Consider the following 27,901-nt stretch of genomic DNA (forward strand, 5'->3'; position numbering starts at 1 on the left):
CTAGGCTGTCAGGCTTGGTTAGCTTTTTTCAGAGTCAACTAAGTGGCCCCGGTTGGTTGCTCTACTTCTTAAGATGCGTGCTTTCTCTCAGAATTCAACCTTTAGCTGGCGGGTGAGTAAGGACAGGCTGAGAGGCAGAGGTAGGATGTGTTGTTGTCTTTGTCCTGTGCTGTCAAAAGCAGCGGAAGTAGTTGGCTAATTTAGGAGAGTAGTAGAAGCAGGAAGTGATGTTTATCTGTAATTAGTGTTTGGAGAGCCTGGGGTCCCCGTGTCCTGATGCTTGCGTCGCAGAATCTAGACCGTATCTGAACGCTCTTACTGCGTTCTGTCCGTTGCGTCATTACCTTGTTGGTTACTGCAGGTCTTACTATAATCTGTCTTGTTCAGACACATTTATTATTTTTTTAATATTTAAAATTTATGTTTACTTTAAGTGTATGAATGTGTTGCCTGTATATATGTATGTGTGTGTACCACATGTGTGCCTGGTGCCTGAAGAGCCAAGAGGGTGTTGGGCCCCCTGGAACCGGAATTACAGGAGGTTGTGAGCTGTCATGTGAGTGCTGGCTGAACCTAGGTCCTCTGAAAGAACAAGTGCTCTTGAGTCCCACTGCTCAACAGGATTGATAGAGGAAACCTAACGTCTATCTGTTGTGTCAAGATAGCATAGTTCCGACTGTGGTCAAGGCTGAGATGATCAGTAAAATACTGAAAGAGCTTTATCTTCTATAGAGTAATTTTTTTAACCTTTGCATTTTTTCGGTGGCAAAATACTTTCATATTCTCACTTCTTCACAGGAAGCATGTATTTATGGCGGTTTGTTAATTTTCATTGTTAAATATCTGCTTAATTATACAAGTTAAATTCCTTCCCATAAAAGATTGGTTTTTGTTGTTGTTGTTTATTGGTTTGAGACACTTTTACTAAATATTACAGGCCAACTTACTATATAGCCTAGAGTGACCTCAGAGTCATAGCAATCCTCCTGCCTCAGTTTCCTAAATGCTGAGATTACAGTCTTGCATCCCTACTCTGGAAATAATTTTCCTTATCACCGGATGTTGACTATATTGACATAGTGGGGTCTAGAAGCTAGGGTGGGGTACTGAACAAATCAGTGTAAGTCATCTCAGAGTTAATGGGTTTTCTCCAGTGCTCTCGTTCAGTTAGATAAATATACTTAAAAACTAATAGTGTTATCTCTAGCATATAAAATGTCTATAACAAATGTTTTAAAAATAAAAATTGAAATTCTTGTGAGAATGAAGCCTTTCTAGGCGCTCTAATCAGTGTTCTATCTTTGAGATTTTAAAGAAACAGGAAATAGGGCGGAGGACCTACAAGGAAACAGGAAGATTACCCATGTTTATATTTCACATTCCATTTGAACTATCTTGGAAACACAAGGGAATCATGAAACAATGGGCGTATAAGTATTTTTTGTGTCTTTATCTTTATTTTCATCTTGTTTTTATTACATTATCATTTTTGGACACTAGAGACAGAGTGTGTTCTGTTTGGACATGCCTAGAATACTGTGCATTGATCCATTATTACAGTTTTGAATTGTTCCCAGCAGCTTTACTTGAAATATAAGAATAGTGGGTGGATAATGAGACCACGACCCCTAACCTCCACCGAGAAGATCTAGACGTGCTGACACCACAGCACTGCTCAGATCCAGACTTCTCATAACATTCCCCAGTTGAAACCAACAGACAAAACCAAAAAACCCCTGGGGAAATGGTTGATAAAGGGAAGAGAAAAATCAGGATGTAGCTGGATCATTTAATGATACAGGAAAGGTAGAAAGTACTCAAAAAATGATGTGGGCATATGGAAGAGTAGAGCAGCTTTAAGAGGTACTTCCAGTAGGCCAGAGCTGGGACAAAGTAAATAATGGTGCCTTTGGGTCAAAAGCCACAGAGTAAAAGACATTTCTCCCAGTCTATACTAACATAAACGGATGTGAGAGAGGAGGTGGCTTTTCATGTTAAAATAGTTTCAAATTAATAAAATATTGTTTAGATTACTTCTATTTTTCCAGAAAAGTTGGAGGACAATTTTGGTTTTGTTTTATTTTAGTACTGTAGGATTTCAGCCAGTAAGTACAGTAGCAAGCAGTGATGGGCATAGAAAATTATCTTCAGTCTGCTACAGCAGGTTCTTGCAAGAAAGAACCAATTAATGAATGCTAGAGTTTCTGGGTGAAAATATGGTTAACAAACAAGGTTTTGAAAGTATCTTCTCCATAAAATACTTAATAATTACAAATGGAGAAGCCTGGACACCATTCTTGACTGTCTCACACATCTGTGAGGATATAAAGTTTCAACAAGTTAGGTTTGAGTGTAAAGTTGACTCTTTTTAACCAATTCATGAGTCAGACAGCACCCTGTCTAAAGGTCTGCAAACACACTTGGTTGAGTTGAGCAGAGGGAGTGGCCTTTATATAAAAGGCAGAAAAGGAGGAGCAGGAGAGATGTCACACAGCTTAAGAGCATCATTGCTCTCCATAGGAGCCGGGTTTGGTTCCCAGCCCCCACATAGTGGCTTAGAGCCATAAGTATCTCCAGTACCAGGGGGTTCAGGGCTCTCTTCTGCCAGACTCACATGCATGTACATACATGCAGGCAAAATACACAGACACATAAAAATAAATCTAAATGTTTTTAAATTAAAAAAATAAAAGCAGAAAGGGACTGTAGAAGGCAAGAGCAGGCTGATCATTCCAAAGCTACAGGGTTAAAGCAGAGCAGACTTTCTGTCAATGTTAACACATTAACTCAGGTAAACTGCCCCTTCTGATTGGGTGCAGTGAATCCTTTTGGAGGGACACTCGCCTATTGTAAAGTTGTTTTTTATTTAGAACCTAACAGTAATAAGCTGAATTCTAATTTAGACATGTTGGTTGAAGCCTAGTACAGGAAATAAATCCAGAACAGTGGCCCTCCATAAATTTGCTTATCACACCTCAGATATCTAGGACACAGTGTCGCCTCTACGGTGTTCTTACCAGAAAAGTATAATCTCAAACTCATCAGAAAGAGTAACCCAATTGAGTGACATGTTACAAGATTATTTACCAGAATTAAAAAAAAAAGGTCTCGGTCTTGAAAGGCAAAGGAGAACTGAAGACCTATCATGCAGTGGAACTAGTTACAGATGTTAAAAAGGAAATAGGATTCTGGATGGAATCCAGGGCAGAAAAAGCATATTTGTGGGAAATTGCTGAAATTCAGTTAGGTTGAGTAATAATTCTGTGAATATAAACAGCCTGGCTTGCATGGGCCGGAGATGTAGCTAGCTGGCAAAGTGCTTGCCTGTCGTGGATGAAGCTCTTGGTCCAGTCCCTTGCACTGAGTAAAACCAGGGGTCGTGGGTCATGTGTGTAATCCTAGCACCTGCGAGATGGCAACAGGAGGATTCGAAAGTCAAGGTTATTCTCAGCTACCTGAGGAGCCTTAAGGAACTAATTATGAACACATGAATGAATGAATGAATGAATGAATGAATGAATGGGCTAACTAAGCATCCTAATAGCTACAGCTGTACTGTGATTCTGTACCACGCTAGCACTCAGGGCACCTGGGAGAACACATGTTCTACAAAAGCTACTAATTTTGTAGTTTCAAAATAAAAAACTAGACAGTTATGTTCTCCTCCCCCCTCTCAACAGGGGTTCTCTACATAGCCCTGGCTATCCTAGAACTCGCTCCGTAGATCAGGCTGGCCTCAAACTCATAGAGATCCATCTGCCTCTGCCTCTGCCTCTCAAGTACCGGCTGATAGACATGGGCTTTTTCTTTCTTTCTTTCTTTCTTTTTTAAATTCTGAAGGTATTTAAGGGGACAGAGGAAAAATTCTTAATAAAGAAGGCAGTGATGATATCCTCAAGCTTATGTCTATATTGAGGGACTTTGTTAGGTAAAGTTCATTCATCCTTGATAAATTTTACTTTAAAACTGTCATGAAAGGTTACAAAATTATTGCAGATACAGAGTTCTCAACTTATTTTTAAAAAAATTTTATCTTTACATACACAGATATATTTTACTTCACTGAAACTTTGATGTGAAGTCCAGCTGTTACAAACAGATGACAAAAAATATTTAGAACTAATGCTACTCTTCATTTCTGGTGTCATTCCAAAGATAGAGAGACTATAGATCTGATTCTGTAATTTGTTATTCATATTCGACCGTACTAAAATTGCACTGTATTGGCAACTTTTTAATTCAACATTTTTGGCTTCAGTTTTGAAAAGTTAAATTTTGATGCCTGCTTAGATGTACAAGTAAGTTTTCTGAGTTAGGTGTGGTGGCACAGCTTTAAGCCCAGCACTTAGGACATAGAGGTAGAGGCCTGTGGATTGCTGTGAATTCAGTCAGCCTGTTCTATCTATATAGTGAGTTCCAGGCCAGCCAGAGTGACATTCTGAGAGACCTTGTCTCAAAACCAAAGCAAGAGTTTTCTGAATATTCTCTACATTGAGCCAGTATTATACTTTCTAGAATGTTCTATATCTGTGGAAATGGACCATAGCATACTTAAGTCTCACTCCCAATTACCTATGAAGTTCCTCCTCTTCCTCCTCTTCCTCCTCCTCCTTTTCCTCCTCCTTCAGGGTTTCTCTGTGTAGCCCTGGTTATCCTGGACTTGCTTTGTAGACCAGACTGACCTTGAACTCACAGAGATCCTCTTGCCCCTGTCTCCCAGAGTGCTGGGATTACAGGCGTGCGCCCTATACTTATTTAATCCTCCAGGAGCATTGATAAACTCTTAAGGATGTTGTCTGTTATAAAAGACAAAATTCAAGATCTAGGACCAAAGTCTATAGCCTTTTTAGATTCTTGCCTGCTTTGCCTACCAAATATAATACAAAAGCATATGTAAAAATACCTTTGTTGAATTACATTGCGGGAAGTAAGATTTTCCTCCCATCTTTTTTGAAGCTTGGTTGCCCTCATTTTAAGGTAAAATTCAGCATTATGTACTTTTTTGTTTGTTGGTTTTAGCAGTTTGCTTTTTTTCCTCTCTCTCAATGACTGATTTATTTAAAATGATGTGTGCTAATTAGTCTACAAAATAAAATTTTCTATATTGGCTTTGTTAAGTGCAGTTTTGATTGGGAAATGGAAAACAGCAGAGCGTCACTTTCCTAAGTTAGATCCTGTACGCTTAGAATGTCTAATTGTCTCCAGAAGACAATGATATCCTGCCGATTCTCCAGCTCCCCCGCCCCCAGAGCAATAGAATGGGCTAGGAGGAAAACACGTTTAAAATAAGCTCAGGGACTGGCCCAGCCCTGCAGAGGCAGGAAAGTTAGGAATTTGAGGTAAGTTTAGACCACATTGGAAGACCTCCAAAAAACAAGCCATCTCCTTCCAAAAAACAAAAGGGAAAGGGGTGGGGGCCACAGGTCAGCAACTCTGCTCAGTTAGTAAGTAGTAGCTGGAGAGATAGCTCAGTGGTCACTAGCTTGAATTGCTTTCAGATGACTGAGTTTGGTTGCTAGTACCACTCTCGCCTCCCACTTCTCTGCCTTGCCTCCTTGCCCAAATCTTTCACATTGCATGTTTTGTGCCCCACCAGGATAGCCAGGGCCATCTGTGTGACTGTGGGTTTGGGGTTGTACATCGGAGTCTGGGGGTCTCAACAGAGTAAATCCAGTAAAGACTGAGAGTCCCCTGTTTCCTAGAATCTACTAGAATCCAGTATGTCAGAAATAAGGGGTAGGGCCCCATGACCTCTTCTGCCTTCCTTGACTGACTGTGGACGGGGCTGGTGTTGGTATGCCCAGGACAAGAGACTACATTGATGGAGTTCATGATTATAACAGTTGTATTGGTCTAGGGAATAGCGTTCTGTAATCCTAAAGTGAGGATTTTTTTGTTTTTGTTTTTGAGACAGGGTCTTTCTGCACAAAGAGTTGCCTCCCAAGTGCTAAGATTAAAGGTATGGTCACCTTGCTGGCCTTGTTGAAGAATTTTTAAGGCAGTGTTTAATCATTGGTTTTCTGTATATGTGATCTACTTGGGGAGGAAAAAATATGTAGCTTTTTAAAAAGGCGAAATTGTGTTCCTATTAATATCTTAGCTGCTCCATTCCGGGATAGTTTGGGCTCCTTATCATAAAGGATTTGTCAGTCCTGCTCCTAGGATCCAAGGAAATCACAAGTTTAGGGAGTATATGGAGGCGGGTGGGTGTCTTTTGGGCATCTGGACTGTGACATTGTAAAAGTTGTGACGGTAACAACTAAGGAAGCCTAAGGGAGCAGAAGATGGGGACAAGAATGCCAGTGGTCACCCTGCTTTTCCTTACCTGGTGGCCTGTGAGAGGACAGTAACTCCTATCACAGCCTGCCCCGCAGAGTGTGCCTCTGACCTGTAGAACACAGAACATGAGCACGAAGTAAATCTGCTTAAAGCCAGTAAGATGTGGGGATTGTTCCTGCACATAATCTAAATTGAAGCATGCTGTTTGAGAACGGGGGTAAAGGGAAGACTCTGATGTCTGTCTCGGCATGCCTGAATTTTCTTACGATGAGCACGTATTATTTAATTAAGTAGTAATAATTCTCTGGCTAGCATATAAAAACTAGATCAAAGGAGAATGTGGGTAAACCGATAAGGAAGATGTCAGAGTTGTAGAGGCAAGAGATGGTAACGGTTCAGACTGGGGCAGTACATTGGATAGACAGTGATGGATATGTGCAGACATGCGCGCAGGTGTGTGTGCGTGGTGCGTCTGGAGATACATTGAGGATAAAATTCATTGGATTTATTGATTAACTAGCTGCTTTTTGTGCTTCTGCAGCGTAAACCTTACAGTTAACACACAGTATTTTTATAGGCCCCAAATAGTTATTAATTTTTTTTTTATAGTAGGCTACTAGCCAGGCAGGGTGGTGCATGCCTTTAATCCCAGCACTTGGGAGGCAGAGACAGGCGGATCAATGTGAGTTCAAGGCCAGCCTGATCTACAAAGTCTCTTGTCTTGTCTTAAGTCAGCAGCAGCTGTCTGACTGCGAACTCACCGTAGCTTTTCCTCTAGTGTATGGGGTTGCGTAAAGACAGCAGCCACTATGAGTCTGTCAGTCTGCTGGCTTAGAGGTTGGTAGTTAAGGTCATAGGAGGGATCCTCGCTCAGAACTGTTGAGGTCAGGAGAGAAAGCCCTGATCAGAATGTGACATGCCTGTTCCTTGTCTCAGACCGAAGAGTTGTGAGGAAATAGCTTTCTGTTGCGTAAGTGTCTTATTTTAGGGCATTTTGTTATGGCCGCTGGTCTCAACTTGAGTTGAAGAAAAACTTCTGCTGCCATGAACCACACTGCTGGTAGAAGAAACAAAGTTCAATGTGGAAACAGCTCTGATTTGGGGGGAACCTATCTCAGTTTATAGCCGCATGCAGTTTAAGAATTGTTAGGTTCTTGTTTTATGATTTATGTATTGTCTTCTCATTAAATTATATTTATTGAGGATAGGGATTGCTTACCTTCAATGAGTGCAGATGTCGTTTGTTAACTAGAAACGATATTTTTAAATATTCTTTGTACTTTGGATATGTGGATTTTCAAGAGTTGTTGAAATGAGACTGATAGTGTGTTTAAATCAGGTGCCCAGGTGGGGCTTGCTGATGGCGGTGGTACTGACTGTTAGTTCCCTTTGCATCACTTTACATCTCTGCCACCAAATACCTGACAGAAACAACTTGAAGAGGGGACTTTTAGGGCTTGGGGGATTACTCAGTGGATTGGCTGTACAACATAAGGGTGCAGAGCTCACAGAAAGAATGGCAGGTGGACATGGCAACCTGCTGTAATTCTAGTGTTCTGAAGTTGGAGAGAGGATCGCTGGAGCAAGCTGGATAGCTCGTCATATCATCAAACTCTTTGTTCAAGGAGAGACCTGCCTCAATGAATAATGTGGAAAGGATTGAGGAAGACCACCAGCATCTACCTTAGTGGACACATACATGCACACATACCACAAATACAGACATATGCAAAAAAAAAAAAAAAGACATTTTAATTTCAGCCAATCATTTGAGAGACCACAACACAGGGTGGGAAGGATGCTTGTCAGTCTGTTCACCTTCTGGTAAACAGGAATCAGAGCATGAATAGGTATTCCCCTGGGAGCCACATCCCCAGTGACTTCCTCCAATAAGATGCTATCTCCTAAAGGAAGCGCTACTGTAACCAGCTTGAAAGATGAAGATACTCTATAGGGACACTTGTGACTATCAGACTATTGAGATGGTACACCCCAAGAAACTAGATTACCCACAGGGTTCTATCTATCCATCTTTCTATCCTGAGACATCTCCATCTGTCTGTCTGTCTGTCTATCTGTTGACATCTCATTGTGTAGCTCTGGCTGGTCTGGAACTTGTGCAGACCACAGACCTGGCTGGCCTCACACCCAGAGATCTGTCTACTTCTGCTTCCTGTGCTGGGAGTAAAGGCTTGCGCCACTATACCTGGGTTGCCTCCCCTTCCTGCCAGTCATATTGTGTGAGAGAAAAAAGGCTGAAGCCTTGTACCAGCTAGAGGGATAAATTGTCTCCTGGAAAAGAGATTTCATATAATAAGCTAATGACCCACCAGACCATTCTGCAGGATGAGACTGTAGCCCAGACAGCAGTGGGTTATTGGTGGGTGGGATCACACCTTGACGACTGCTTAGATAGACATACCCTGGTCTGAAGGAGGTCACTCACTCTCTCCCTTCCCAGTATGGCCTTTTCTGTCTTTTACTATTAATTGGCTGTTCCTATTGATTTATTGAGGCCACCCCAAGCTCGGCAGCACTGCCTCCTGTGAACAAAGCATGACCCTATGGGAGATATTTCAGGTTCCAGTCATAGCATTGGTGAAGCAGTATAACCCATTCTCTTGTAGAAACTACCAAATCCTTTGGTGATCTATACTTGTATTCAGAGCCCTTATGAAATTACCAACACGACAAAGGCCAGGCACAGTTGTCCAGGTCTGAAGTCCTATCATCTGGGAAGTGGAGGCAGGAACATCAGAAGTTCAAGGTCATTCATACAGAGAGTTTGAGCTCAGCCTGTGCTACTTGAGACGCTGTATTAAAACAAATGTACTTAAGGCTGAGTGTGGTGGCACACGCCTTTAATCCCAGCCCTCGGGAGGTGGATCTCTGTGAGTTGGAGGCCAGCCTGGTCGACAAAGCAAGTCTAAGACAGCCAAAGCTACATAGAGAAACCCTGTGTCGAAAAACCAAGCCAAACCAAACAAAAAACAAAACAAAAAAACAAGTGTGTTTATGTCTAAGAGCCTATATATAATAAATACTGGTAGTATTGGTAGTGAGTCTACAGAATAATATAAATATGAATTTGTATTGCTTTCTAGTAAAATGGGCAGATGGCCTGAGCCTCTTTGAGTCTTGGTCTATGCAAGGATAATTTATATTACAAGTTGGGTATATTGAAATGACTCTTTTAAATGTACATGTAAAATATATTTATTTTTAAATTCTAATAGTAGAAAATATATAGTGAAGTTTTTGCAACTGTTTTTATTAGTTTCTGTATACTTTCAGAAATATTTATATATAAGTACCAGTACTTACATGTTTATGTACATATATATATATACACACACACACACACATATATATGTATATGGGGATTGTTATTAAAAACAAGTTAGATAAAAGAACTAACATAATGTAATATGATAAATTGGATTTTTGTGTTTTTGTGTGTGTGGTTGGTTTTTGTTGTTGTTGTTGTTTTTCGAGACAGGGTCTCTCTGTGTTAGCCTTGGCTGTCCTGGAGTCTCTTTGTAGACCAGGCTGGCCTCGAACTCACAGCGATCTGCTTGCTACTGCCTCCTGAGTTCTGGGATTAAAGACATGCACCACCGCGCCCAGCCCATAAATTGGATTTTTAGTGGCAGTTTTTAGTGCCCCTTATGAAGAAAGAAATGGCTTCTAAAGGGTTTTTGCAATCAGAAAGTACCTTAAGATTGTTGTTGTTGTTGTTATTATTATCATCATTATTATTAGGGTTCGAGACAGCGTCTCTGTGTATCCTTGGCTGTTCTGGACTTGCTTTTGTAGACCAGGTTGGCCTGGAATTCACAGAGATCTGCCTGCCTCTGCCTCCCTGAGTGCTGGGATTATAGGCGTGCTCTACTGCGCTCAGCATATTGTTTTTGTTTTATAGTTGAAATATTGTTTATTTTTAGATAACAAAGGTTAACTATATTTACAAGTAAGTAGGAAATTCTTAATATCTAACATGAGGAAATGGTTTATTTTTGGTGATTTGAGGTTATTCTGTAATATACTTTTATTCCATTACCATAGTGGGTCTGTTTCTGTTTTTTTGTTTTTGTTTTGTTTTTGACATAGAGCTTCTCTCTCTATAGCCCCAGACACTACATAGACCAGACTGACCTTGAACTCACAGCCTCTGAGTCAGGGTGCAGTGCTGTGATTAAAGTTCAAAAGCACCATGCCCAAACTACCATAGTGGTTTTAGGCAGTGGTGATTTTATGTGTCAAGAACATGGGCAGTGTGGAGTTATTCCTGGTTGAGGTGAATACAAGTTGATGAATAAGCATTTACTGGATAGAAGCTGCTAACCTTCCTACAGTTCATGGAACACACCCCAAACAAAGAGTTATCTTATAAGGTTAATAGAAATAAAAAATTGGCCATATAAGTCATAGCTTTACTTATTATTCTTTTCCTCCTCCCTCCTCTCTCCCTCCCTCCTTTCCTTTTATCTCTGTGTGTGGTGTGCCCGTGTGTGTGTGTGTGTGTGTGTGTGTACGTACACACGTACACTTCTGTGTACTTGTGTGCATGTGGAGACCAGGAGACAACGTTGGATGTGAGCGCTGGGGAATCCTAACTTAGGTCTTATGCATATGTGGTAGTCATGTTAATGACGGAGCCATTTTTATTAAGAGAACCTCTTTATTATTTTTTTCTGTAGTGTTTTTCATTGAATTTATAGCATAAATCTTTAATTATAGTGTATCTTGACTCTTCATTTTATGGTTTTATAACTTTAAATGTAAACTGATCTAGAATAAATATAATCCAACATGAAACAGGTATGTGTATTTGTTATTTTTCAGCATTTAATCCAGTGGTTTTTAGTCTGTGGGTCAAGACGCCTTTGGCAAACCTCTATCTCCAAAAATATTTTCATTACAATTCATAACAGTAGCAAAATTACAGTTATGAAGTAGCAATGAGATAATTTTATGGTTGAGATCACCACAACGTGAGGAACTATGTTAAAGGGTGGCAGCATTAGGAAGGTTGAGAACCATTGATTAGTTGAAAATATACCAAAAACAAGATCTGATTTTTTTCTTTCTTTTTTAGTTTTTCGAAACAGGGTTTCTCTGTGTAGCCCTAGCTGTCCTGGAACTCGCTCTGTAAACCATGCTGTCCTCAAACTCACAGAGATTTGCCTGTTCCTACCTCTTAAGTGCTAGGATTAAAGGTGTGCACTACCACTGCCTAGCCTGATTTTTTTTTTTTTTTTCCCATTTCCAAGACAAGAATTTCTCTGGGTAGCCTTAGCTGTCTTGGACTCACTTTGTAGACCAGGCTGGCCTTGGACTCGCAGAAATCCAGTTGCTTCTACCTCCCAAATGCTGGGATTAAAGGCATACACTACCACCACCCGGCTGATTTTTTAAAAATTTTCTTAAACTTAAATAATAAAATTATTCTCAACTCTTCAATCTATATTTCAGCTTCAAGGCTTGACTTGGCCTTATTCCATAGTTACCTAAGTCTGAAATTCATGTAGCCATCTGCCTGCTGGTAAAGATAGCAGCCAGCGTAAAGGATGTGAAGAAGCTAGCAATTGAAAAAAAATAGAAGTATGAAAAGCAAGTCTAAAGTCTTTGAACAAAGTCTATGATGTACTTGCTTAAATCTGCTAACATCCTGTGCCCTGAACGGATTCCTGATGGGAGAGACTGGTCTTTTTAGTAAGTCAGGAAAGCTGACTGTCGGCTGGTGTTGCATCTAGTAATGATCATGAATAGTGCTTTTGTATTTTAGAGTAACTCTCTAGGCTAGATTGATGCATATTTTTCTCTTTGTTTTATTGTGAATTTTATATGGCCTGGAACTCACAGCTATCCGCCTGCCTCTGCCTCCCAAGTGCTGGGATTAAAGGCTTGCGCCACCATGCCCTGCCTGAATTTTATATGCTCTACTGCTGAAATGTTCTTTAAGGAACTGGAGAGAAGGTTCGGTGACTAAGAGCACTGGTTGCTCTTCCAGAGGACTCAGGGTCTACTCTTAGCACCCTGAGTATATATGTAAAACACAACATGCACATAAAATAAATGTGGAAAAAGGCCCATAAGGGGGCTGGAGAAATGGCTCAGAGGTTAAGGGCACTGACTGCTCCTCCAGAGGTCCTGAGTTCAATTCCCAGCAAACATATGGTGGCTCATAACCATGTGAAATAGAATATGATTCCCTTTTCTGGTGTGCATGAAAACAGAGAATTCATATACATTAAATCTTTTTTTTTAAAAAGGCCCATTAATGTTCTTCAGGAGACATGCAAAAATTTTAACTGGATTAAAGTTGTGTCTTATTAGGAAATGATGTAAATGCTGGACTCCAAACAGCCGTGCTTGATGAAGACCAGCCAACCCAGCCATACATGAGATGGAAGTTAGCACCCATCACCACCTGCCGCACTAAATTGCTTAATGATGAGAACAAGGAGAGAAGCCAGCCTTTTCTTTTTAGACAGAGTCTTAATATGTAGCACAGGCTGGTCTTGAGCTCTTTTTAAACGAGATTTATTTTATTTCTGATTATGTTTACGCACGATTATATGTAGGTTTGTGAATGCCAGTGCATGTAGAGGCCAGAGGCACCAGATTGTCCTGGAACTGGTGTTACATGTGGTTCTAAGCTGATGATGTGGGTACTGAGAACTGAACTTGTGTCTTCTGGAATAGCAGGAAGTGCTCTTAACTGCTAATCCATCTCTCTAGCCCTGGCCTCGAATTCTTGATCCTACCTCACCTTCCCATATACTAAATTGGAAGTGGGTTGCCACCCTGTCTGGTTTAGGAGTGAATTTAGTCAAAAGTATTAGCCAGGTATGATAGTGCACAGCTTTAATCCCAGCACCAGAAGGCAGAGCCAAGTCTACATAGTGAATTCCAGGACAGAAAGGGCTGTTTAGAGATGCCCTTTCTCGAAAAACAACAACAGAAGTGCAGTAGTCATCTAGCAAGAGTGTTGTAAAACCAGTGCAGTCACTTGAGAGCAGAAAGAGTTCATTCTTTCTACTGTTTTGTTTTGTTTTTTAATAAATTTATTTTTTATTTTAATCCCAAACCACTATGATTTGGGAAATTTTGTTTTCTGAGCTTCTGGTTTGATTTGTGGGCTATGATGAGCATTTATACACACATATAAACAAACACACACACAAGCACAGTGTAGGAAAATACCACAATGTATTCCTTTGTAAAATATTGTTTCATGGAATTTTTTATTTATCTTTGATATATGTATTTATTAGTTGTGACTTAAAAAAGCATTTCTTAGATTGGGCTAATTTAACTATTGATAATGATGATAATGAGAAGCCGACCATTTTTTATATACAAGAAGTCAGTTTATCTTTATAAAAATAACACTTTTTCATCTAGGTCTTGTGAGTTGGAACAGTGTGTGACACCTTACGTTAGTGAGCTGCCTCCTCCTCCTCCTCCTCCTCCTCCTCCTCTTCTTCTTCCTCCTCCTCCTCCTTCTTTTTGTTTTTTGAGACAGGGTTTCTCTGTGTAACAACTCTAGCTGTCCTGGAACTCTCTCTGTAGACCAGGCGGCCTCAAACTCACAGAGATCCTCCTGCCTGTGCCTCCCAAGTGCTGGGATTAAAGGTGCGTGCCACCATTGCCCAGCTAGAGCTCCGTATTCTTGAAAAACATTTGAGCAAGCCGTGTTAGAAATGCCCATGTTAAGATGAATTCTTACTTTCTTGAGAATTGGACTTCAGGTTATTTTTGGACAGTATTTTATAAATCTAACTTACTTATGGTCCTATTCCTAGAAAGCAGTGTTCCATTTTTGTGCACTTTTTCTTTTTTCTTTTGTTTTTGTTTTTTTGAGACAGGGTTTCTCTGTGTAGCCTTGGCTGTCCGAGACTCACTTGGTAGACCAGGCTAACCTTGAACTCACAGCCATCCGCCTGCCTCTGCCTCCCGAGTGCTGGGATTAAAGACGTGCGCCACCACGCCCGGCCTTTTGTTTTTAAACTATGCAGCCTTTTCTAACTCAGTGATTAGTAGGATTGAAGGAGCTAACGCCGTTTCTCGTTCTTGATCTTGAGGAAAAGCTTCTGTTTCCCCACCACTGAATATGATATTTGTTTAATGTCCACCCGTGTGTGCCTGAGTGTGTGAATGTGTACCACATGTGTTCATGAGCTTGTGGAGGTCAGAAGAGGCATTGGATCCCCTGGAACTGGAATTACAGGTGGTTGTGAGCCACCATGTGTGTGCTGGGACTTGAACCCAGGTCTTCTGCAAGGATAACAAGTACTCTTAGCCACAGGGCCATCTCTCCACCCCAAATGGTTGTGTATTCTTGACATCAATCAACATTGAGTAGTATTTATACTTTCCCACGTAGAGGACAGTAATGGTAATATTTCAGTGTCTTTTCTTTTCATTTTCTCTTTTCTGTTTTAAACCAAGCATGATTTATTACCAACAAGTATATATTTTTTTTGAAATTCAAAACACCATTTGAAGACATTTAAAGTGTTTTATTTTTGTCTTCCTTTCTTTCTGCCTGTCTGCATGTGTGCCTGCACACCAGAAGAGGGCACCAGATCCCATTATAGATGGTTGCAGGCCACCATATGGTTGCTAGGAATTGAACTCAGGTCCTTTGGAAGAGCAGGAAGTGCTCTTAACCATTTGAGCCATCTTTCCAGCCCCTTATTTTGTATTTTGTTTTGTTTTGTTTCGTTTTTGAGACAGGGTTTCTCTGTGTAGCCTTGGCTGTCCTGGACTTGCTTTGTAGACCAGGCTGACCTCGAACTCACAGTGATCCAACTGCCCCTGCCTCCCAAGTGCTGGGATTAATGGCGTGCATCACCACACCCGGCTTATTTTGTATTTCTTAAGGAATGTTATTATATAGGTAGGGCATATTTCTATTATATTCTAAAATTACTCCTCTCTTAAGAGTAGCTTATAGGAATGACCATCCATAGCTGAAATGGCAGGTGCCAGGTTAGGCGAGCAGGTCCTGTGTCAGTAAAGACCTGTAGAGGAAGACACCGAGCATGTACACCCCCCACAGAGTGACCACCCATTGCAGCGCGGGCGGAAACATCGAGTCGTCCACAGTCTTCCTGCAAACATATTTTTATACGTTATTACTTGTCTATTTATATCACTAGGACACAACCACTTTAGGGACTAGCACTATCTCACTTGTGCCATATCCACAGGGTTAGGACACTGCTGCCACATGATAGGCACTTAATAAATACTTGACTCTTATGCCATTCCCAGGATAGAGGCCTCATAGAGGCTTGGGGCAGTCTTACCTGCTGTTGTATAGTTTACATATTGCTCCGTATTGGAAAGAACAGTGTTTTGGGGGCATTGTTTGTTTGTTTGTTTGTTTGTTTGTTTGTTTTTCCCTGTTTGAGAGAGCTGAGATTAACTGACTTTTAGGCAGATTGAGGTGTGTGTGTGTTTGTACACGGGCTTTTAGTTGCTTTAATAATATATACAGAGAGTGTTAAAATAATAGGCCTAGGACTGCTGTCCTTAGGAAACCCTGCATTCCAAGCTGGCCATTGGCTGCCATGTGTTTGGGAGTGCTCCCACTGAGGGCGACCCCGCAGGTATCTTGGCCAGGAAGTGAACCTGCAAGGAGATGGGAACGAAATCTTGGCTCAGATTGACTTCATCAACCTGGAACAGATTCCTGGCAGTCTAATGCCAGGTGCTTTGTTGTGAGAATATTTCAAACACAGTGCAATTGGGGAAAGACTTCCAGGGAACAGTCATCCCCATTCCAGGTTTCCAGGCAACAGTCATTTCAATTCCAGGTGCACACTAAAGCTTAAGATGTGATTACTTAGAAACTCCTGCACACAGTACACGGGACCACGAGGGCGGGCTCCATAGCTCAAAGGCTGAGAATCTAGTGTGGTCTCTGACTGATAGCAGAGAGGCCAGCGGGCTACACAGGGCTTGTGGTAACTCCCCGAAGGTTGGGTTCTCTTAACTCTGGGAGCTAAAGATGACAGTCTAGAGAGGGAGAGTCTGGGATAATCGTGCTGCAAAAGGTGGGTGATGTCTGCCTCCACAGATAGCAAAAAACGCCACCAGGTCGTTAACAGTATCCACTCTCAGCCTTCTGGATGGGATGTAGGTATTTTCTTTTCCCCACTGAGGAGGCACCCTGGATGTCTGTGGGTGCAAGGACCTTTGTGCTCCCAACACCCCATCATTCCCTAACTGATAGGGTAGTTTACTATACTCGTGTTGTTTATGGGAACACTACATACAGTTTAAGTTGACCGTCTCCTTTTCTTTTGTGACTCTGGAATTTTGGTACCAGACTGAAAATGCCTACTTGACCAAGCTTATTCCATACAACTTGGAACACTTGTGCTTAGACAACATTTCATGTGTTTCAGAATTCAGCAACGGGGGTACTAAGTGTATGCTGTGTAATGCACTGGAGGCTCAAGGAAGCCCAGACCGCCTTCATATTTTGGCTCTTAGAACTTTTCCTGTTGTTAATTTTGGTTTGTGTTATTTTGCTCTCACACTAGCTTTGAGTATGATCGTGCTGAGTTCTGTGAATCTCAGGAGTCCTAAGCCAGCATTAACTCAAGAAAATGCTAATGAAGTATCTTCTGATGATTTTAACCTCCCACTGTGCTCTTAACTTGAAGTTATGACAATGCTCAGCAGAGTGACACTTAAATATGTTGCAATCTGGATTTAAAAATATATAAATTAAGAACTGAGATATAGCTGTGTAGAGCACTCACTTATGTGCAGGTCCTAGGTTAATTTCTCAATATTGCGTGAAGGAGGGCATAATTAATATATTTTTTAAAAATATTATTTGCTTTATAAAATGATTCATTATAACATTGGAAAATAAGATGCATCTTTGTTTGATTTATCAAAATAGATTAACATTTTAAATTTATACTAAATTGGGGAGGCATTTCTTTTAAAGTAATATATCCATGGTGCTGGAGTAATGGCTCAGGAGTTCAGAGCACCGGATGCTCTTGCAGAGGCCCCAGGTTCAGTTCTCAGCGTCTACGTGGTGGCTCACAGCCACTTACACTCCAGCTCCAAGGGACCCGAGGCCCTCTCTTGGCCTCCAGTGGTGCCATGCATGCAAGAAAAGCAAGCATGCGTATAAAAAAAATGAAAAATAAATCTTCAAAAGAAGGTGTTTGTGCATTGAGGAGATGACTCAGTTTGCAAAATGCTCGCCATGTAAGAACCTGAATTTGAATCCCTCATACGAGCAGGTGGTTTCCTGGATTCCGGATAGCTCATCTACTTGGTGAACCCTAGGTTCTGAGACCCTTTTTCAAAAAATAAAGAGGACAGTGATTGAAGAGGACGTCCAACATCAACTTCTAGTGTACATGCACATACACAATATAGGGAAACAATAAACTCTTTTCTTCACATGTTTTGTAGCAGGACTATTTCTGGAGTGCTACTCTGAAGCTGTAGTTCAGTCTGTCCTTAGGCATTTGTGTTCTGGGAAAAGGACAGCACTGCTCCAGTTACTCAGCTATTTGCCCCTTGCCTGCAAGGTTTCTGTGCTGTTTATTTTAGATAGTTCATTTTGACACTTAGATAAACAGAAGCCAAGCACATAAGCATGCCCAGAATTAGTCCCTAAACCTCGCTCCAGGGCAGAGATAAGAGGCTTAGGCTTCTCCAGTCCAGATAAACACATAACAACTCCTGGAGGAGACTCGTTGTGAGACTTTCAGATTGTTTACACAGAATGGCCGTGATGATTTAAAAGTTTTTGCTGAACAGGGTGCAGTGACTCATGCCAGCACTCCCTGCATTTGGGCTTAGAGTGGGAACTGTGATTTCAAGATCAGCATGGAGTACACAGTAAGCTCCAGGCCAGTCTGGCCTTCAAAGGCATGTAGTCTTTCTGGGAAATTCAGATTCATTCATAGTGAATTTAGAATACTACGCATTTCTTTCATTTTTACATTCTGTCTTCTTAGAACGGCTTTATTTTTATTTGCATTCTCTAAACCAAGTTCTTGTTTATTTTATCTCCCAATTTTTATCTGCCCATGAGAAAACTGTAATGTTTATATTACTGTAATGTTTTTGCCTCCTAAATTTTCCCAGTATATAAATTGGCTATTTCTGAATTCTGAAAAAGTTTCATGGAATTAATTTTAAAAGTGTTTCTTTATAATTATGTGTAAGTCCTTTAATCCCAGCTTTCAAGAGGCAGAGGCAGGCAGATTGATGTGAGTTAAAGGCCAGCCTGATCTACAAAGCGAATCCAGGACAGCCAAGGCTACACAGGGAAACCTGTCTTGAAAAAACAAACAAACAAAAAACAAAAACAAAAAAGAAAGAAAAGAAAAAAGAAAAAACCAAAAATAAAAATGTCTACTTTCTAGAATTTTAGATTTATGGATGACAGACTTTGGAGACAGAAAATGTTAGGCTAAATAAGATGTCCTGTTGATAAACCCAGGATTACTTTTATTTGTCTTTGTAGAAATCTTTGTTTTTCCCTCCCGAGGCAGGGTCTTTCTTTGTAGCCTTGGCTGTGCTGGACTCCCTTTGTATACCAGGCTGGCCTTGAACTCACAGTGATCCACCTGCCTCTGCCTCCCGAATGCGGGGATTAATGGCGTGTGCCACCACTGCCAGGCAAGTAACTCTTCTTTATGTTCCTAAATTGATAGCTTTGTGGGTGGCTGCCGGCTCATTCCTACATTTCTTCTTTTGTCTACTTCAAGTTATTTGTCAAATTTACTTGTATTTTCACATATAACCATGGCAAACGTGTATTGCTGTTTATGTCCGTTAAGCAAAAACAGTAAAAATTATATGTCATGAAAGATTGAGCAGCATTTAGAATCTTCTGCTTTCATCTCTGTTTAGATGTGTTGCCCCATCTGGATTTGAATTTTGGGCTCAAGTGATCTGTCTCAGCTGGGGCTGCAGGCACCTTCTACCCTGTATGACTAGAATTTTTAGAGGTTGATTTTGTGTTTGAGGATTAATTAAAATTAAACAAAAGATTTAATATGTATGTATTTGGTGTATAAACTTTTCAGGTATAGAGTATCCATGCCATGAAAAATTTTTAGGCCAGGAAGTGGTGCATCCCTTTAATCTCAGCACTCTGGGAGGCAGAAGCAGGTGGGTCTCTGTGAGTTTGAGACCAGCCTAGTCTACAGAGGGAGTTCCAGGACAACCAAGGCTATACAGAGAAACCTTATCTTGGAAAACAACAATAACAACAAAATTTTAGCTGTTGTTGTTTATTTGTTTGTTTTTTTGGTTTTTCGAGACAGGGTTTCTCTCTATCCTTGGCTGTCCTTGGATTCACTGTGTAGACCAGGCTGGCCTCAAGCTCACAGAGATCCACCTGCCCCTGCCTCCCCCAGTCCTGGGATTATTATAAGGAAGGCGACAGAGACAGAGAAACTGAGAGAACAGAAAGCAAGAGGGGGTGGGTGTGGGGAGGGAGAGAACAAGCAGGGGACGGAGAGGGGGGTGGGAGGGGGGCGGGAGAAAGAGCTAGATTCTTTTTTATTGAAAAGATACCATTTTGGGTATTGAAAAGTACAATAAAAATATTACTTAGATACATGACATTCATATTTTTAAAATCAAAGAGAAACATGTATGCATTTATAGTTAGATTAGCCTTCCCAGGTTAGAGAAAGGAGCACAAATTAAGCTTTGCATCTGAAAAATCTAGAGAGCATAATGTGCTATGCAGCTTCATGTGTGTGCACACACACACACACGCACACATGCGGACATGCACACAAGATGTGATTTCAGGATGGAGAACTAATAAAACATGTAAGTTTTGAACAAGAAACAGAAGTTCCATTTGGTTGAGAATTAGACTTAACTAGACTCAGCACTTGCAAACCTGAGTTTTTGACTAATTTGGGGTATGTAGCAAAACTTTGTCTCAAAACAAAGCAAAAAAAAAAAAAAAACAAAAACAAAAACAAAAACGTGAATTTGGTTGTCTACCTAATGATCCAAGAGAAGAATCACATCCCTTTCCATCTTCTTATTTATTACATAAACATGCGTGCACATATTTGGATTAGTTATGAATATTTCACTGTTTCCGTATCTTTAAAAAGTATTTGCTATTTATTTGTGTGTGTGTGCATGGCCATGAGTAAGCATACCCGCACCGTGGTGCCCGCGTGGAAGTCAGAGGGCAGTTAGCGGTAGGTAGTTCTCTCCTTCCCCGATGTGGATTCCAGAGATCAGCCTCGGGTTGTTAGGCATGGTGAAAAGTCCCTTCTGAGCCACCTCTCTGGCCCTTCTCCTGTAGTCTTCAAAGGTCAGGAGCCATAGCGGAAATGTCTTCTCTCCCTGGTCGCCTCGGGTGGGAGAGTGTCTGGGAGGCCATAGTTCTTATACCTGCAAAGCTGTTTTGTGCATTGTGTCTATCACTTTTCACCTGACTGATTCCCTCCGTTCGTTTGAAAAACAAATCTGAGCGACACTGTACAGAGATTTCACATAAACCTTCTGCCCAACCTCTCCTACCACCAAGATTCTATCCTTCCTTTGCTAAGAGTTTCAGCAACAAAAAGAGTTGAATTTTATCAGTTTTCTTCTTTCTTTTTTCTTTTGTTAAATTGGAAGGATTATGTGCCTTACATTAAAAATAATTCTTTAAGTTGTTTAAGCTTCCATGACTTAGTAAGATAGATTGATGCAGGTTTACGTGCTTGGGATAGATCCACAAGTTACATAATATTTTTAAATTCTCAACTGTAGATTTGCTTTATAATTTTTCCAGAATAAACAATTCTGTTTTCAAAAACTTCATGAGGTTCTGTTCTTATGCATTGCTTTTATGTGACTCAATTTCGATTATAAAATGAGATCTATTGAAAAATTTTAAAAAATGATTATTTGGCTTATTTTACATAGCACCTATTTATTTATTTATGGCTTTATTTTTAAAAGCATGCTCAGCACACTTACTCTTCTCCCACATATGGCTGTACTCTTTGTTCCCCTGAACAGGTTTTTTTCCTTTTCTTTTCTTTCTTTTTGTTTTGTTTGTTTTGTTTTCATGACATGGGTTCTCTTTGTATCCCTGTCTGTCTTGAACTTGCTCTGTAGACCAGGCTGGCTTTGAACTCAGAACTCAGAGATCTAACTTCTTCTGCCTCCCATCTGCTGGGATTAAAGGTGTATGCTACCACCAAGCTCTTAATTCACTTAATTTGATTTTCTCCAGATTCTTCTATTTTCCTACAGGTGACATAACTTTGTTCTTCATGGCTAAAAAAAGTTTTCTATGTTGGTTCTATAACTTAGCTCTTGTGAGTGTGCTTTAAAAATTAGATCTGCAAATGCCCCTGTGATATGTTAACTTGGAGTGCCTGGTTTCAGTACTCAACAGCGGCATAGTGGGGCTGTAAGGTAGCTCTGCCGTTGGATGTAGGTCTGTTAGAAACGTCTACACGGATTACTAGATGTTCACTAGATGATCACTACACTGTTACCAGATGTCTTTACATCTAGTATAAGGAAGGATTCTCATCAGCTTTTGTTTTCTAAACTATACCCGTTTTCTGATTTTGGTGACATGTTATCTCAATGTAGTTTTAGTTTGCATTTCTCTAATGGCTAGGAAGTATACCATTTCTTCATATGTTTGAGAGCTGTAGACTATTATCTGCAGTAGGATATTTTGACCTTTTCCTGTTCGGATCACACCCCTTATCGTGGCTCATGTCTCTAGCCAAGACGTTAAGCAGTCTGTTGAGTAAGAATAGAGAAATTGAGCGAGGTGTAGCGGCACACGCCGTTAATTCCAGCCCTGGGGAGGCAGAAGCAGGTGGAGCTCAAGGCTAGCTGGTCTGTAGAGGAGGTTCCAGGCTGGCCAGGGCTGAGAGTGAGCTCCTAGAGGGTGGGGGGAGGGAGAGGTGGCACACCGTCACTTGTAACTCCAGCTGCAGAAAGGTCTAGTTCCTCTGTCCTCTGGGGGCACCTATGCTCATGTGCACACACCCACAACACACACACACACACACACACACACACACACACACACACACACACACAAAATAAATAAATAAATAAGAGCCGGGTGTGATGGCGCTTGGGAGGCAGAGGCAGGTGGATTGCTGTGAGTTTGAGGCCAGCCTGGTCTACAAAGGGAGTCCAGGACAGCCAAGGCTACACAGAGAAACCTGTCTCCGGGGGGGACAAAAAAAGTAAATCTCCAAAAAGGAAATTATTGGGTAAATATAAAATTAAAATTTTATTCAGTAATTAAATTGGAAGGATTTAGTAGGAAAATGTATAATCTTCCTCAGATTAGATTGTCATTATTAAATGAAACCTTAGAATATCATTATTAATAGTATTATCAGAGTGACATCAATTTATCGTTGTGTTTCCCCCCAGCTTCCCAGAATCAAGAACGGCTGTGTGCATTTAAAGATCCGTATCAGCAAGACCTCGGGATAGGCGAGAGTCGGATCTCTCATGAAAACGGGACGATTCTCTGCTCCAAAGGGAGCACATGTTATGGTCTGTGGGAGAAGTCAAAGGGCGACATCAACCTTGTGAAACAAGGCAAGTGATGCTCGGCTTTATTCCTGTTTCAATTGCTGTGTGCTTTTCTTGTGGGGGCTGAGGATCCAGCGCAGCGCGTTTCGTGCGTAGACAAGCTGTACCCTCAGCGCTGTTTTCATGCAGCTGGAGGTTGCCCAGAAAAGACATCGAGGTAGACTAAAATCCTACCAGAAAAGTAGTGGATAAGGGGGTAAACATATACATATACTCACCAACAAGCTCCAAATTTGTAAAAGAAAATTTACTTTTACTGTACTTTGATTGATTGATTGAGATAGGTCTCACTATGTAGACCAGGTTGGCCTGGGCCTCATAAGAGATCTGCCTTCCTTTGCCTCGCTAGTGCTGAGAGAGACTAAGGCATACTCCACCAAGCCTGGCCTTTTAGTGTATTTCAATGACATTTTTTTCTTTACAAATTACTATATGTGAATGAAGTTTAGGGACAAAAATACCAGAAAACTATTCAGAAAAGCCAAGGTCTGCAACTCAGTTTTCTTTTTTCTTTTTGGTTTTTGGTTTGAGACAGGATTTCTCTGTGTAGCCTTGGCTGTCCTAGACTCACTTTGTAGACCAGGCTGGCCTTGAACTCACAGAGATCAGCCTGCCTCTGCTTCCTGAGTGCTGGGATTAAAGGCATGTGCCACCACGCCCGGAACAACTCAGTTTTCCTAAAAAAATATTATTTTTATATTGATTTGTTCCCTTTGGGTATATTTTAATGTTTACATATGTACCAACCCTCCTTGAGAACTAGGGTAATGGTACAGAACAGTCCCACGTTCTCTTCCGTTTTGCTGTGAATAGTTTCTGAAGACACTGTGTCTCAGCACCTGTTTCACGGCACACGCATCACAGTTACCTCTGTGCTTTGGATACTGTGCTCTTTCAAAGTTTTCACTGAAATGCAGGGAAAAACTTTAAACTTACATGAAAGTTGTGTCTGATTATCTATTTATTCTGACTTTATTTATTTATTTTTAATTTATATGGGTAATCTGTCTTCACACACACCTAGAAGAGGGCATCAGATCACATTATAGATGGTTGTGAACCACCATGTGGTTGCTGGGAATTGAACTCAGGACCTCTGGAAGAACAGACAGTGCTCTTAACATCTGAGCCATCTGTCCAGCCCTTATTCTGATTTTTTAAAAGTAGATTCTTTAATGTAGGCTTAATAGATCATAAAGTATATGATTATTTTAAAGGCTCTACATTAAAATTGCTATGTGTTTTCCAAAATTACCATCATATATACATTTATTACAGAACTGTATGAGATTGACTGTCACTGAATCTTTGTTGTGATTGCATATTATTGTTTTAAAAATTAGGACAATTTAAATCTAAAATAGTTGGACTTTATTGTTTCTTTAATAATTCTTATAAGAAAGGAGCAGTTAATGATAACCATGTTGTTGGTTGCTTTTCCCCCATGAAATGTCTGTTGTATCCTTTGCCTTTTTTATTCAGGTTGTTTTATGACTTATATGTTACTTAGTTTTATATTACTGCAGTTATTTCATTGTTGTGTTACTTACTATATAGTTTCCAAGCTTACTTTAATATTGATTTGTAGGATGTTGGTCCCACATTGGTGATCCCCAAGAGTGCCACTATGAAGAGTGTGTAGTAACTACCACCCCACCCTCAATTCAGAATGGAACATACCGTTTTTGCTGCTGTAGTACAGATTTATGTAATGTCAACTTTACTGAGAATTTTCCACCTCCTGATACGACACCACTCAGTAAGTATTTACAGTCATTTCTTTGTTATTCCTTGTTCTAGAAATTGTGAAAATATGAAGCAGATAAACATTCAAGGTTAGTGGTCGTGCAAGGGAGAGTTTCACCATTGTTCAGTGTTATCTAAGATCCCCAGCAAAGCTGGAAGACAGAGCCATGTAAGCCCTCTGTCTTAAGATATGGGGTTAGAGGATTTGGAGCTTGCCCTGCTAGGCTTGGGTCTTGCTTTAGTCTAGTGCTTTCTCGCTGTTCCCATCCCTTCCTTTTAGAACGATCATGCATATTTATGCCATTTTATGTTGGAAGTATTTAATTTGCTATTTGATTTTACAAGGGGGTTACAATTTAATTGCCTTGCATCTCAGAAGATACTTTGAATTTTCATTAAACAGTCTTGAGATAGAAAAGACATGGGACTTTTGAAGTTGAACTAAATGCATTTGCATTACTGTATAGCCACAAGCCTATATGGGCCAGGGAGCGGAGTGAGGTGGTTTGAATGAGAGCGGCCCTATAGGCTCACACGTTTGAATGCTCAGTTCTTAGTTGGTGTAGCTCTTTGGGAAGGAGGTGTAGTGTTGTTGGGGTGGCCTATGAGACTTCAAAAGTCCACCCTTCCCAACTAGCCCTCCGCCTTGTGCTTGCGGATCAAATGGGAGCTCTTGGCTCCTGCTCTCTAGCACCATTCTTGCCTGCCTGCTGCCGTGCTTCCCACAAGATGGCCATGGACTAACCCTCAGAAACTGTAAGCAAACCCCCAGGAAAGTCGCTTTTATAAGCTGCCTTGGTCGTGGAGTCCTTTTAAAGCAATAGGGAAGTAACTAAGGCACATAACATACTTCTCTCTTTCTTCCTCTTTCTTTTGGCTTTGCAATAGTAGGTCAAACCGGGCCTCAGGCATAGTGAGAAAGTACTCTACATTTATGCTGTTTTTCTTCATGAAAAAAGGAAAAACAGAAGAATCCCAGTAGCAGTAAGCATGCATTGTGCCCAGATCTTAGCCTGTAATAGTGTTCTCTGTGAAAGAAACTATTGCTTCTTGAGGAAGTACCTATTCCAGAACAAGAGTAAAATAAGTCCAAGCCTGAAATACTTTATGCTTGAAAGCATTTAGTACCCAAACATATGATGGAAACACGTTAAAGATGCAGGGTCATGACCCGTGCTAACTGGGGCAGTGCTGGAGAGCTCACCCTGGTGGTGTGGGTGCAGGAGAGCTGGCAGGCTGACTAACTCAGCCGCCACCCAAGCCCATGTCTGGGCCTTTGGGTTGGCCACTCCAGCACCTGCCCCATCTATAAACTGCTGGAGTGCGTGAAGGGGCCCGTCCTGCAGCGCCAAAGCTGCAGAACCTCCATAGCACAGGGTAGTAACAGGGTATCTAAGAGGAGGGTTCCAGATTGAGAGTGTAGCAAAAGCCAGAAGCTTCGAACCAGACCAATGACTCATTGCAGTGAATATTTGCTAGGAAAGATGTACGGACACAGGGCATATTGTGTGACACACTACAGCTTCCACAACAAGATTTTTTTTCTTTTGGGGGGAGGTTGCAAAAGAGGAGTGTGGATACAAAGGGACAAGGAGATGAGTGGGGTTGGGTGCGTGATATGAAATTCACAAGGAATCAATAAAAAGTTAAATAAAATTTTAAACAAGATGCAGGAGCATACTCTATAGAACCCCCCACTGGCTAAAACTGGGGCCATTTGAGCTCAAGAATAATTAAGTATAATAATGGTTGTAAACCACTTGAAGGAAATGAAATTCATGGGTAAAATGTCAAGTGCTAACTACAGGAGCATTGGAAATGGTCATTTGTCATTCAGCTTCCTTCACACAGGCGGGAAGGAACTATCCAAGAGAACCAGTTAGCCGAGAGAAAGCTCAGCGAGGAGCCCGGATACTTGTGTGGTTTAAAAAGTGTCTCCAATTTAATTGTGATGGAAGAATTAGTAATTCGGATTTGGGGCATAGCTCAGTGGTGCAGATTACTTGCCTATTGGGTTATAATAAAGAACAGGAAAGGGAGGAAGACAGTAGAGGAAGGGAGGGGAAGGGAGGGTGGGAGGAAGGGAGGGAGGGAGGGAGACTAAGGTAGGTATCTTAGTCATTGTTCTCTTGCAACTTTTGCCTTCAGCCTCACAGGTTTGGTCCATTTAGCATGGCCACATGCATGGCATTCCGGCAGTGGCTGAGAGCTCCATCCTGAGCATCCTGATGAGCAAGGCCGGGAGAGCCAGACTGGGCCTGCTGTGGGCTTTGTGATACACTTCCTCCAACAAGCCCACGCCTATATGTGCTTTAGGGGGGGGACGTTCGCAGGGGGGTTTGAAGGGGAACGGGGGGGGGTTGGGGGGCAGCGGCATTCTTGTTCAGATCACCACAGTGCGGGTGGTGGCAGACACCTGTGGCTGCACCACTGGGGAAGTTAAGAGGAGAATTGGAATTTAGCCAGTTTGAGGTCAACTCGGGCCACATCGATCCTATTTCAGGTGTCAGGTGGTGGCTGTGGTGGGAAGGGCACACCTTTATTCCAGTACTGGGGAGGCAGAGGCAGGCTGATCTCTGAGTTCGAAGCTAGCCTGGTTGACAAAGTGAGTTCCAGGACAGCCAGGGCTCACAGGGTAATCCTCTTGAAAAAGAAAAAGAAAAAGAAAAAAGAAAAGATTCTGTTTCAAAAAAGTAATTATAAAATTTAAAAAGTAGTAATTATAAATGGAGAAATTGAAAAAAATACCTTGACCAAGTCATCAAAATTACCATATTTGTGATACAAAGATGGGTGCAGCAGCATCATATTATAGTGCTGTGTTTCATCCATGAATTCATAACCTGAATCCACTCCTGATAAAATATCAGACAGACTTCAATTAGGAGAGCTCTCGTTACAAAAGGGATGGGGTTACTTGTTTTTAATTTTTAGGTTTATTTATTTAGGTTTTGTCTTGTTTTGGCTGTCCTGAACTTGCTTTTTGTTTGTTTGTTTGTTATTTTTTGGTTTTTCGAGACAGAGTTTCTCTGTGTATGTAGCCTTGGCTGTCCTAGACTCTGCTTTGTAGACCAGGCTGACTTCAAACTCACAGAGATCCGCCTGTCTGTGCCTCTGCCTCACGAGTGCTAGAATTAAAGGCTTGCGCCACTACCACCCAGCTGGACTCGCGTTATAGACCAGGCTGGCCTCGAACTCACAGATTCTCCTTCCTCTGCATCCCTAAGTGCTGGAATTTTTTTTCCTTTTTATATGAGTGTTTTGCCTACATGTATGTGTG

General features: G+C 41.2%; 1 protein-coding gene across 2 annotated transcripts in view; it reads left to right on the forward strand.

Annotated features, from left to right (window-relative positions):
• Positions 1–27,901, forward strand: part of Bmpr2 (bone morphogenetic protein receptor type 2) — a 122,274-nt gene that overhangs the window by 31,131 nt on the left and 63,242 nt on the right. For both annotated transcript variants that reach the window (XM_051153873.1, XM_051153874.1), the window contains exons 2-3: positions 22,711–22,881; positions 24,464–24,634. In XM_051153873.1, coding sequence (XP_051009830.1) covers positions 22,711–22,881; positions 24,464–24,634 — 342 coding nt within the window. The remainder of the gene's footprint in view (positions 1–22,710; positions 22,882–24,463; positions 24,635–27,901) is intronic.

The sequence above is a fragment of the Acomys russatus genome, chromosome 12 (genome assembly GCF_903995435.1).
Source record: "Acomys russatus chromosome 12, mAcoRus1.1, whole genome shotgun sequence".
Classification (NCBI taxonomy): Eukaryota; Metazoa; Chordata; class Mammalia; order Rodentia; family Muridae; genus Acomys; species Acomys russatus.